The sequence below is a fragment of the Caloenas nicobarica genome, chromosome 1, assembly GCF_036013445.1.
Source record: "Caloenas nicobarica isolate bCalNic1 chromosome 1, bCalNic1.hap1, whole genome shotgun sequence".
NCBI lineage: Eukaryota > Metazoa > Chordata > Aves > Columbiformes > Columbidae > Caloenas > Caloenas nicobarica.
The window spans coordinates 71,658,207-71,671,290 of NC_088245.1; the positions used below are offsets into that span (position 1 = coordinate 71,658,207).

Consider the following 13,084-nt stretch of genomic DNA (forward strand, 5'->3'; position numbering starts at 1 on the left):
AACAGTCCCCAAGTCCCAATGAAGTGACCTCAGTTAGACAATCATAAAAGCATGTATTCTAATAAGGGTGCAAAATAAGCTGCACGATTCAATTCCAAATCGCACTAAGGCAGTGCGCCTGTAGGCAGTGTACACTACCAATGTCAGCATAAAATCCATGCTCTGAGAAGGAACAGCATCACATATTATTGTATTTAGACTCACTTCCAACATGGAGTATAGTTACATGTATGACTGTTAATAACAATGCTCTTAGCTTAAATACAAAGTTTTCAAACTCTTTGAGAACTCAGGTTCTAAAAGAAGAACAGAATTTCCTGAGAAACTCCAGGTTATTATTTCAAGCAATGCTAGAAATATGCCTCTCTGAGGTTTTGTAAGTCTTGACACACCAATATTAGTGCATTACTGTTATAGCAGGAGTTTGGTGAGATATACACCTAGAAGGTTTAACTTGAAGGACTGTGGGGACCAACCAGTGACTCTGTTACTGGTGGCCTACCAAGTCCTCTCCCCCATCATAATCCCATAAACTACATCCACATATCAGTGAGAGCCTCAAAAAAAAAACCAGAACACTAATGGCCTGTTCTCCAAAGCAGTGCCTAGCCTCTGCAAGACAGTTGTCAGTCTCCTGGAGGTTTTATGGCAAGATGCCTGGTGGCTGGAGGGTGCACTCAGTGCCTGGCAGCCCTCTAACCTTGAAGCCACAAAAAGCTTCGTCTGCGCCAGAAAGGAGGACTTGCAACCTGCAAGTCAGAAGCAGAATGTATAAAGGCGGCTAGTTACTGATGTTGTGTGATCCTCAAATAGCAACTGAGGTCCTCATATCACCACCAAAGGATGCCTTAACCTCTTCAACTAAAGAGAAATTGCTGTGGGTAACTATAATTTTGAGAGGTGGGACACAATGAGCCCTGTATCCTCCCATGCAAACATTTTGCTTCTATCCTGTAAAAAAAAAAAAAAAAAAGGTTAGAAAAAGATGTACAACATCACCAGCCACTGCAACATCTGGTACTTCTTTCCTATTCTAGATTACCAAGAGACTGAAGAGAAAAAAGTTTTAAAAAAGAAATAAAAGAAAAGTATTAATTTTTTTAAAGCATACTAACTTCTGGCAGATGGCCTCTCATCAGCGAAAACATCTGGCAGGAAGGCACCAGGAATTCTGTTTGTACTGCAGTGCATGAAACCATTTTCACAATAGCTAAGAAAAACAAATAGAGCTTATAGTTAACAAAGTGACATTTAGCTTTCACTCACGCAGTTGTTTGCAGACAGGCCCGCAGGGAACTTGTCAGGGTGCCAAAATTACACCTCTCTTTGGGGCTGATCTGTTGCTCTCCATTCACTGTGCTTATCAAGCTAAAAGGCAAATCTTCCTTAAGATAGTTGCAGTGATATACTAGCATGGTATACTAGCCCTGTCCCACTGAATCCAATGCATCTGCACGGGAGTAAAGATGGGCAAGATAATAGTCAAGTCTGCTGTAGAGAGAGGTAAGGGACCACTTAGTGCCTGTAACTTACGACTTTGTGGTAGAGCAGAACAGGAGATGACACTGTTCCCAAAACTGGGCTTGCCAGGAGCTGCCCAGCAATTACATTTGTACACTCCGTGTACAGCTACTCAATTTAACAATTAGAAATGCTTTTTAATATTTGTATCTTTGATAGAGGTAATTAGGTTTTAATATTTAAGAAATGTAATGCAGGACATTAGAGTGACATTTTAAAAGCTTTCGAAGTAGCTATTCTCAGTAATCAAACTCCATTTCAAACTGTCAGGAACTGTTCACAGGATAGGGCTTAGTCCTTTTTTCTACACTAAGATGGCATTTGAAATTATATGGATCGAGATGCAACAGCAAAACCTCACCATTTGGTTTGTTGGAGACAAAATCTTGCCCTCTTTTAAATTAGTTCCAGTGGAGTTAAAAGAACTGAGGAACTGAACTAGTTAACCACTTGGGCTATCCAAAAATTTCTGAGTCACAGCATGTAGGGATGAGTTATGAACACTACACTTACCACATGGTGTAATGATCTGAAAAGATGTCCTCTGGCTGGAAGATCTCACCATCATAGTAACAAGAGCAGTGGGACCTTGGCACACACTCCTCGCGCTCGTCCAGGTAGTGCCCAGGGGGACAGTAGCATCCTTCCACACAGAGTTCATCACAGTCCTCATCGGGGTACGACAAAGATCTGCAGGTCTGGTTGCAGGGCATCCCACACTGCTGGTACACTTGGCCTCCAGGACAGGTCATTGCTGTTGAATGATGTGCACATCAGGGAGACTGGCATTTGATCCAAAGCCAATTAAAAGAAAAGCTGCCTAAACCAGGCTGGGAAACTGGGGATTAAAATGTTTTTACGCAATTTACTCATTGATGGAGGCCTGTATTACACTATTTCTCCTTTACTCTGCAGCACCAGGGAAGCCTAGGGGCACTGCTTATATATATACAAGCAAAACCTTACTATGTGCAGTTTCAAATAAATGCTGGGATTAGATTGCAACACCTGCAATGGAAATTCAAAACAGAAATTTCATCCAGAACAAAAAACACTGTCCAACCTCTGTTATTCCTTGGATCTACAAATTAGGAGCATGACAATTGTCGTGTACACATTTACACTTCCTTTGCAATATGGTTAGAGACAATTTGGCCAAAATAAGCAGAAATGTAGGTTTCTGCCTTGATAAGCAAGTGCTGCAACAGTTTAAAGCCTCATATCCCAGAAGCTCTCAGTAATTTATGTGGAAACATGTGCAAATAATGAAGTCGTTTGTACTAACTATTTTTCAAGATGAATTCATTTTTATGGAGACCTGTGGCCTTCTGAGCCATTTGGCTTCTTTTTTTATAAAGCTTCCCTGTTGTTCTACAGCTCCGATTTTGAGACAAGCTCCTCGGTATTCATCAGCACCGACACTAGGTGGCAGCTATGACAACACATTTCAGAAGACGAGAAAATAAGTACTGTGAAGGGCTTTGAACAGGCCACCTGACAACTAGGATTTACAAAACCTGTTGGTTGTAGCAATCTCCCAAAGCAAACGGCCAGAATTGTAAGGTGATGAGGTAGGATGTTCAGTGGAGTGAAGGAAGCAGCTGCAAATAAAGTTGGCGCATTTGTACTGTGCTAAAATCAAAATCAAGAGGTTAGAGAGAAGTCTTCCTCTTGTCATCCCTGCAGAGTGATCCCATAACCAATACCCCCTCTTCTGTGAGCACACGTGCCTGGGAACTGTAACAGCAATGGCAGTAAAAGAAAATCTATCGTAAGGTTACAGCCCTACAGTCTCACACAGCTGCTAGCAGAGCTGAACTAACACTGAGGCTAGCGAAGCAAGGCCTACATTAGACAACTGATGTCTAATGCTTACCATCACAAAATTCTTCTGAAATGAAGAATTACTTCTACTTACTGAAGACAGACATGGCTGCACCAGCATCTCCCCTGTTTCTGTTGCGGCACCTGAAGTCCCATACGTGAGAGCGTAAGCCCCTAACTTGAGCATCTAGCCCAGAGGCACCTAAGGTGACTTGAAGCCTTCTTTTGACCAAAGATCTCCCAAGTTTGGGACTTTTGTCCAAACTTCTTAATATATCTTTCACAACACAGCCCAAGAAATTTATGTGTACTCATCAGCACAGTAAGCAGAGTAAATACCTCCTAATTCAGAAATAAACAGATGATATATTCACTCACAACTGTAGGAGCCTTTGGTAGCTATTCACAGAACAGTCCTTCTGATTTACGTAAACGCAATCTTTACAGTAAATCAAACACTGAACAGGCACAGCCCATGGTGGAGGACCATTTAAAAGCAACTTTCATCACCGAAGGCTCATGCAAGCAGGATGACCATGAAGCCTCAGCCAAAACTATGATTTGCTACCCAGGAACTTCTCAAAATAAATAACTGGTTTGGCAGCTTCCAGGTGAGCACACCAGTTTACTAGAGTTTCGAGATTCAGAAAGGACAGGACAACAGCCCAACATCCTACCCTACTTTCTAGGCAATGGTAACAGTCTTTGCCCATAGGGACAAGTTTGCAGTGGATCCTTTTTTTAGATAAAGCTTTGTAACTCATCTTTCCTGTCCATGTACTTCCTAAGATTTTAGAAACATCCCACATTTTTCCATTTATGCTGCCCAATGCCATGTTCACTGTCCAAATCCTCTGCTCTGTCACCTCTCAGCAACATCTTTTTTTAACAGCAAAAAGGCAAAACAACCGACCTGGGAGGTAACTGTTGTCTGTACGCTTTGTAATACATTGTCACTCAAATAAATCTATCTCATTATTGACAGGAAAATGAGAGGAAAAGGCGAGGTGCATCTACTCTCTACAGATGCCTGCTATAAAACTGAAACAGCTCAATGCTGTGCTTTGAAGTTCAGCCTGTCTCAGGGATAAGATGGGAAATAGTGGGAAAGCACTGGAAAAATGTGTATTCACCAGATAGTTCATCCAGCTTCTTGTGGGTGGGTTTTCAACCCAGAGTGAAAGGGGTATAAATCCTGACCAGTTTCTCAGGTAGCGTAAGGTGAAAACACAATCATACCTAGGTCACAGGCTCTGAGTGAAGATGCACCCTCTCAGGACTACATTTAACACAGCTGCTCAACCAGGACCAGCCAGCATACCAAGCCCCACCATGCGATGTAGCCATCCTCAAATGCTGCTCAGAGACTGCCCTTCATTCCCTACTCAACTCCTGGATCCATCCCATACAAATCCTCTCTCTGAAGCTATGCAAAAACAATAAACTAGCCCACCACCACCACTTTAAGGAAAACAGCGGGCTTATCAACAGGTCCTAAAACCTGAAGAAAGATCTAGGGACCTGTTGACTGAGTCTCTTTCATCACAAAACAACATATACATCTATATATACAGACACACAACACATGGAATCATAGAATAATTTAGATTGGAAAAGACCTTTAAGACCATCATGTCCAACCATTAACCTAACACTGTCAAGTCCACTGCTAAACCATGTCCCTAAGCACTGAATCTATGTGTCTTTTAAACACGTCCAGGAATGTTGACTCAACCACTTCCCTGGATAGCCTGATCCAATGCTTGACAAACCTTTCTATGAAGAAATTTTTCCTAATATCCAATCTTAATCTCCCCTGGTGCAATTTGAGGCCATTTCCTCTTGTCCTATCACTTGCTATTTGGGAGAAGAGACCAACACCCTCCATGCTACAACTCCTTTCAGGTAGTTGTAGACAGTGATAAGGTCTCCCCTCAGCCTCCTTTTCTCCAGGCTAAACAGCCCCAGCTCCCTCAGCTGCTCCTCATCACACTTGTGCTCCAGACCCCTCACCGGCTTTGCTGCCCTTCTCTGAACTGTCTCCTACACCTCAATGTCTTTCTTGTAGTGAGGAGGCCAAAACTGAACACAGTATTCAAGGTGGGACCTCACCAGCACCGAGTAGAGGGGGACAATCACTTCCCTAGTCCTGCTGGACACACTATTCCTGATACAAGCCAGGATATTGTTGGTCTTTTTGGCCACCTGGGCACACTGCAGGCTCATGTTCAGCTGACTGTTGACCAACACCCCCAGGTCATTTTCTGCCAGGCAGCTTTACGGCCACTCTTCCCCAAGCCTGTAGCATTGCATGGGGTTGCTGTGACCCAAGTGCAGGACTGAGCACTTGGCACTGTTGAACCTCATAAATTTGGCCTCGGTCCATTGATCCAGCCAGTCCAGATCCCTCTGTAGATCCTTCCTACTCTCAAGCAGATCAATACTCCCACCCAACCTGGTGTCATCTGCAAACTTACTGAGGGTGCAATCAATCCCCTCATCTAGATCGTTGATAAAGAGATTAATCAGAACTGGCCCCAATACTGAGCCCTGGGGAACACCACTCGTGACCGGCCACCAACTGGATTTGATTCAGTTCACCACAACTCTTTGGACCCAGCCATCTAGCCATTTTTTTTTTTTCTATGCATATGCATGAGAGAGACAGCCCTTCTCAGTGTGGCCTATCGCCTCCTTCCACACAGCATGAAGGGATTGAAGGGTTGTTTATTCACAGTGGGCTGCAGGGGTAGGAGTCAGCTCTTAAACAAACAAACTGTAACTAAAATAATTTCAAAGACATGGGAGATGAATATTCTTGTTAGCTTGATGTGCAGCAGAAATGCTGTGCTACACTAATGACTTACCTCCCTGCCACCTATCGACTTTGAATCAAGCAAACCAGTTCTGTCAAGTCATTTCCCAAGAAACTGAATCTCTGTTGACCAAGGCAGGAGTGGAGAGGTTGTTCAATGCACTGGGCCATCAGCACAAATTACACAACCTGCACTTTCACATCTCTAGCCCATTAAAAGAGGAATTATTCTCCTTCATGTGACAGTAGATGTCTGGGGCATCAGGATTATTTAATGGGGGCTGATGGATCTGCAATCAGGGAAATCGTCACTTTATGAGAGCATAAAGCGCTCTGTAATGCACAGAGAGGAGGAAGCAGCTCTGCACTATTAAAGATTAATTGTGAAAATTGACTTGTTCAATTACAGAAAGAACGATGGTGCATTATCGCTGCTCTTTCTTTCAGCCTCCAGACCTGCACATTTTTAAAAGGATTTTTATTACATTACTGTTCCACTATCTGAGCATTTACATAAATTAGGTAAAATATTATGAAACCATGCAGCAGTTTAACATAAACTGGTTTTGTTCTCATTCGCAGTAAATACTTTCCAGGTTGCAGAATCTGTAGTCACTGACCTTGCAGGTACAGCTCCTACCGGGTGGAAGGCCAGTGACCTCTCTTTCTCTCTCTTCCAGTTTCTACACAGTCAGTTTATAAATGGTTTTCCCACAACCTTTTTTGGGAAGAAGTAGCAGAACTGATCTGGAGAGCTGCCAAGCATACATTCTTTTTGCCAAAATTTTTGATTGTCTTCTTTCCTTAATAGCAAAGTTGCTCAGGAAAATGGAAAAGTATCCATTTCACAAACATTTATGGGTGTTCCATCAAAATTCCATTGCAATGGATTTTTTTTTCCTACCACATTGACCTAATAGACAAAGAAAAGAAATAAAATATATTGGCTTCTGCTCCAGCTTCTTCACGGTTTGGCTATTAATCTTGCACTGGACTGATCTATGCAAAAACATCTTATTCTTTCTGTTACCCCACCTCTGTAACCCAAACCTGCAATCTGAATTTTTGTTCCATCCTCTTGCAACTCTTGCAGTTAGTAAAATGACGTTCACCCATGAGCTAAATAGTGTACATGAAATCTGACATAGATCTCAGACCTCTGCACTGACAGGATGATAATCAAACTGCTAAGAGAGAGAGATGCCACAGAGATTGTGGGATCTCCATCCTTGGAGATATTCAAAACTTTTCTGGGCAAGACCCTAGGCAATCTGCTGTAAGTTAGCCCTGCTACGAGCAGGGGTTGTACCAGAAGACTGCCAGAGGTCCCTTCTGATACAATATTGTCTGTAGTTCTATGATTCTGTTCTATGACACCATTTGACCAAGTACCTGCCTTTGTGCCTCCTCTGTACCCTAAACTTTGGCTAAAGTCAGGAGTCACTGATGAAGTCGGCAGCTGGGAAGCCTGGGCCTCAAAAGAAGGAGGTACCAAAAAGAGCGACTCATACATTACTACAAATCACTTGCAGATTAGCACTCTGGGATACTTAGAAAGTGTCCAGGTGAGTAGCTGAAACTTAAATACAGCTGAAAACGGAAATCCAGTCAAAAGCTCTGCTGAGGTATGCCATACAACTGCTTCTCTCCCCCAGTGCTGAGCAGTCTCTGTGAACAGTTTTTGCACCCTTGCTAGAGTAGAAAAAAGATATACTCATCATTTTCCATAAGAAATATTTGGCACCTTGCAGAAATCATCTCATTCTAGATTTCTCATATGACACTGCCAAGAAATTCCTTTGAGATAAGGAAAATAAGTGGGTTTTAGGAGCATTTCACTTACGGCAGAAGTCCGGTTCTCTCCACTGAACCAGGATGCTCTTCCTAGCACAAGCTGCTGCATAATTAGCAATAGCAGAGCACAGACAATCCTTGCCATTGGAGCAGGAACAAACATCGAAGCGGCAGTTTTTCACATAGGGAGTGGGACTGACTTCATGGTGACAGGGTTCAAATGCAGAAGACATCAGAACTGAGCAGGAGTCCTCAGCGTATTTGGCTAAAAAGAGAAAAATTACATACTTGCACTGAATCACTCAGTGGCTTTCAAGAAAACCTAGAAGAGCCACAGTAAGCATTTTCTTTTGTAAGAAAATTCCAAAACACACAGAAGAATAAATAGGATCAAGTAGTCATATATAGCATCATAGCTCATAGGTCACGTGCTCCACTGAAAGAATAATGTTTCACTAGTGAAACAAATCAAGGAAATGCAATGCTTTTATATTCTGTTACCACTATTTCTGGTGCTGTAATTCCTTTTACGGGGCCTCTGCTTTCTGCTGCTTTTTATATTTGCAAAATTAAACCTTCTAGGATGCACTATGCTTACAAAACTACAGTGCCTGCTCTGATCTATGCCCATAAAATTTTCTGTGCACTTGCTCCTCCCAGAAATCAGAGCTTGCTGTAACACCTGGGACAATAAATTTGCTCTGAGAATTTCTCCACATGTCCAATCAGGACAGCCAAGCAGTATGGAGGGAAAGAGGAAGGCTGTCTGTTGGGGTGCAATAAAAGAAGGAAGACAAGGGATCAGAAGAAGTCTATAAGGTATAAGGACAGAGGAGTAAAGAAGACAGGTGTTTTGTCCACCCAGAGGATAAACAGAGTATTTCTATCACTTGTAAGAGCAGTTTCAGTGGCACAAGTTTGTGTGATAGTCTAACTCTGAATGTGGTCCAAACTGACCAGCAACATGATCCCACATTACTGATTTGTTTTCATTTTTCATAAAACATTACATTTTCCTTAGAAAGTCTGCATCAACGTGCTGGGTTTGGCTGGGACAGTTAATTTTCTTCATAGTAGCTGGTGTGGGGGCTAGGTTTTGGATTTGTTCTGAGGACAGTGCTGGTGATATAGAGACGTTTTTGCTGTTGCTGAGCAGTGCTTACACAGACTTAGGGCTTTTTCTGCTTCTCACTCCACCCCAAAAGTGGGTGAACTGGGAGTGCACAAGAAGTTGGGAGGGGACACAGCTGGGACAACTGGCCCCAACTGACCAAAGGGATATTCCATACCATATGACATCAAGCTCAGCATATAAAGCTAGGAGAAGAAGGAGGAAGGGGAGGACATTCGTAGTTATGGCATTTGTCCTCCCAAGTAACCATTACATATGATGGAGCCCTGCTGTCCTGGAGATGGCTGAACACCTGCCTGCCCATGGGAAGCAGTGAATGAATTTCTTGTTTTGCTTTGCTTGTGTGTGCAGCTTTTTGCTTTATCTTTTACTCTGTCTTTATCTCAGCCCATGAGGTTTCTCACTTTTACCCTTCTAAATCTCTCCTTCATCCCACCAGTATGGAGTGAGCAAGTGGCTGCATGGTGCTTAGTTGTTGGCTGGGGTTAAACCACGACAATCAGTCAGTGACTCTCTGCTTCTTTGTGGTCGTTTTGTGTGTGTGTGTTTGTTTGTGTTGCTGTTGTTTTGTTGGGTTTTGTTTTTAATATTGCTGTGTAAAATGGAAGATCACAGTTTGCTGCACATGGTAATTTTGGATGGAGTTCAGTACCTAAACGAGGATTGAGATTGCAGGGGTCGCTGTCTTGTTTTGACAAGTCTTGGCAGTCTGCGTTGAGCTTCCAGGAGTTTCCAAAGTCTTCCAGAAGAGCTTCCACCATGCCAGAAGGTGTAAGAAAATCATCCCCTTGGTTACCATTGTAATTGCCACATAGCCCACACATCCTTTCAGAATAGACTGGAGACAGCTAAGGGACACAACATTAACCAGGTCATCCTTCAGAATAGGTCACCACTGTATTGCAAGATTTTCTAAAGAATGAACCATACACAATTTAACAATCAAGGAAACTCTCAAATACACATTAAAATATTATAGACACAGTTTCATTGTACTACATTTTCAAACTTCTAATACAAATGCTATTCCTAGTAGCAGCAGTACAATTTTTGCACAGTACACTGACAATTTCAGATGGTAACTGAAGGTGACTAAAAGAAAAATAGCTCCTTTTTGTGCCTTGATCAGCACTCCAGTTTAGTCTTTCCTGATTTTTCCCCTTCATTCATATAGATGAACCAGGCAACAGTGGGAGTTACATTTTTTAACATAGCGGGATGGTTATATTTCTAATGGTAATTTGGAAAAATAGCATCTGAAACCATTTCACATTTTAAAAGAAAATTTGAAGATGAAGAAAATTTAAACAGATTGTTTTGACACAAAACAGAGACAATGCTGGAGGAGTTGTTTCCCTCAACATTAAGGACCATTAATAAAATAAGGAAGAAACTGCTACCCCTTAAGCTACATTACCTCACATTAAAGCTTCCTCCTGCCTAGACAGACTTATGACGCACTAAAAGCAGCATTGCAAACAACCCACATAGCAGATGTACTTTTCACCCTGACTTATTCCTACTGCAAATCAAGGGACATCTGAAACGGAACTCTAAACCTAGAGGTAAACAGGGGAAATTCTGCAACACAAAGGCACCAATATCCTTTCTTCTAGTAGGAACTGTGAGTTTTTATTAGAAGTAAAGATCTGGTACATCACAAGTACTAGCAGCTGTTCTCAGGAGCTGATTCAGTGCTTTAATGCTACAGCTACTCTCTGTATACATTTACTAGAATACTACTATAGTCAGGTCGGCAGGAGTAACCAGTGAAACAGAACCAAAAAAGCTAGAAAAACAGATTTTTGAAGAAAACCGGTTTTCTGTATAATTGAAGATAAAAACATTCTCCAAAATATAACTGAATACTAATCTCCCTTTGTACACAGTGGTCAGAGAGTAAATATGGAGCATCAAAAGGAACAACTATAAATTAATAGAGGATACATATGCTTATTACTCTGATGGCCAAGGAAGCTACTTTTTCACGTACTCTGCAGGCAGACAAGGACTCATACAAATTGTGGGGTATTTTCAAGTGGAAGCTTGAATCACAAACATCAAGTGGTCACAGAAAGGGAAGCCTTCTTGAGGAACATAGAAGTCTGGCCAAGGTAATGGAAGTGTATCACTTCCCTCAATTGTCAGAAATACTCAGCAAAAGGTCGGTCCACAAATCCAGCATAAATTAACTCTCCGAAAGCAATGAAAAAGATGCCTTAGAAACCCAGCAAGGGAAGGAGCTTGGAGCAGAACTGAATAAATGCAGATAATTGGAGAAACTTCCACTGCTCTTATGAGTAGAGGATCTGGAGCAGAAAATTAGATTTGTTTTAACTGTAAGAAAGAATTTGCCAGGCTATACAGGTCTCTGACCAGCAGAAAAAAAACTTCGAATACTGAGGAAAGACAGAACTTCTGAGATGTACCAAGGGACTGAACTGAATTGTTCTCAGCCCAAAAACGACTTCTAGGACCCTTGGAGCATAGAGATATGGGCTAAATTGAAACAACAACATAACCATGGATGCTTTCTAAAGTTATTCTCGACCTTCCTTCTCTGTTGTCTTTTCAGCTCTTGTACTCACTTCTGAACTAGCTTTCATGAACCCTTAGGCTGTGTCAGATGTGACATTTAAGCCAGATTTTAGGGCAGGCAAGGGGAGTGCAAAAGCAATGCCATGGTTCAAAGATGGCAGCGCTCACTGCTTGGTAGAAACAGTAACCCCAGGAGAACCAGCTTTCTTGGCAAAACTCTTCTCGGTGAGTAAACCCACCCCACATAGGGCTCACCTGCAGAGCCCCTGTTACAAGTGAGGCTTGAAAGGCAGCAGGGCTGTGGTTAAGAACCCATCCCTGCAAACAAGGCAGGAGCACATAGGTCTGCAGCTACCCAGCATCACGTGGGAGCAAATCGCCCTACACTTAGTGCCCAAAGCCTGCAGGTCATCACACCAGGAACAAATGCTACAGGCAGATTCACACCCCTGAGGGAGTGAATACACCCTTGGAGACAACACTCGCAGTCTCTGAGACCTGTGGATCGAGAGACAACAGCCTCTTGTATGAGCACATAGGGAAAGAGATGGCTTAGCTGGAAAAGCTATGATGGTTTATCAGCTATCAGGAGACTATTTCACAGCAAATAATCTTCTCCCCTTCCCTCACAAGCTTTTCTCTGCTGCAACTCATTCTGCAGCTTACAATACACACACACCCACAAAGTGGATTATGTAAAGCTTTCTGTTGTTGCAGCTAGACTACTTTCCTTACAGCTCATTTCTTTTAAGCCTGGTTTGGGTATTTCTACACTCCGCTGCTGTCTGTAGCACAGACAAACTCTAATTGCTAATCAAGGGTGACTTTAAACATTCCTCATAGTAGAAGGAGCATGCAACATATCTCGTGTGAGTTAATTGATTTTTCCTGGAAATTATGAGTAACTGTGTCCCTGGAGCCATGTTATTCTCTTATTTTAAGTCATGCAAATCCATTGCTATAGACAGGACAGTCAAAGAAAATTAAAGCAAAAATCCAGTTTGGAGGGTATCTGCTGAACAAAACACAAACCACAAAACTATTCATGCTTAATAATGGCTGCCATTGCACAAAAGAAAAAAAAAAAAAAAAGAGGGAAAAAAAAAGCGCTATCAAGCTACTGTAGGATGAAAATGCTTGTTTCTGGAATACAAAAGGACCTGTATATCACTCTGGGGGTAGCAAAAGAGAATGGAATTTCTAACATGCAACACAAAGCAATTTGTCATTTCAGACAAGAAAATCTTTGTACATGTTTGGGTGGGATGAGAGAGGGGGCAAAAAAGCAGAAGCAAAAGAGACCAAAAGAAAGAGTACCTTCACTAGGAGCTCACCATGACCGTCCCAGTCAATCTGCAAATCTTCCCCATAGGTAAGACGAACTGAAGTCCTCACCATGCGCTGGATACGGAGTGCACCTTAAGACAATCACAAAGTTACAGTCAGTCGAGCCAGGATGC

The 13,084-nt window shown here is 42.3% G+C and overlaps 1 protein-coding gene across 1 annotated transcript in view; it reads right to left on the reverse strand.

Moving 5' to 3' along the window:
* The window catches only part of VWF (von Willebrand factor), a 145,114-nt gene that overhangs the window by 97,720 nt on the left and 34,310 nt on the right, over positions 1-13,084 (reverse strand). The window contains exons 13-17 of the mRNA XM_065656516.1: positions 12,942-13,042; positions 9,739-9,934; positions 8,004-8,219; positions 2,035-2,275; positions 1,116-1,210 (exon numbers count right to left, since the gene is read on the reverse strand). Of these exons, the coding sequence (XP_065512588.1) occupies positions 1,116-1,210; positions 2,035-2,275; positions 8,004-8,219; positions 9,739-9,934; positions 12,942-13,042 (849 nt within the window). The remainder of the gene's footprint in view (positions 1-1,115; positions 1,211-2,034; positions 2,276-8,003; positions 8,220-9,738; positions 9,935-12,941; positions 13,043-13,084) is intronic.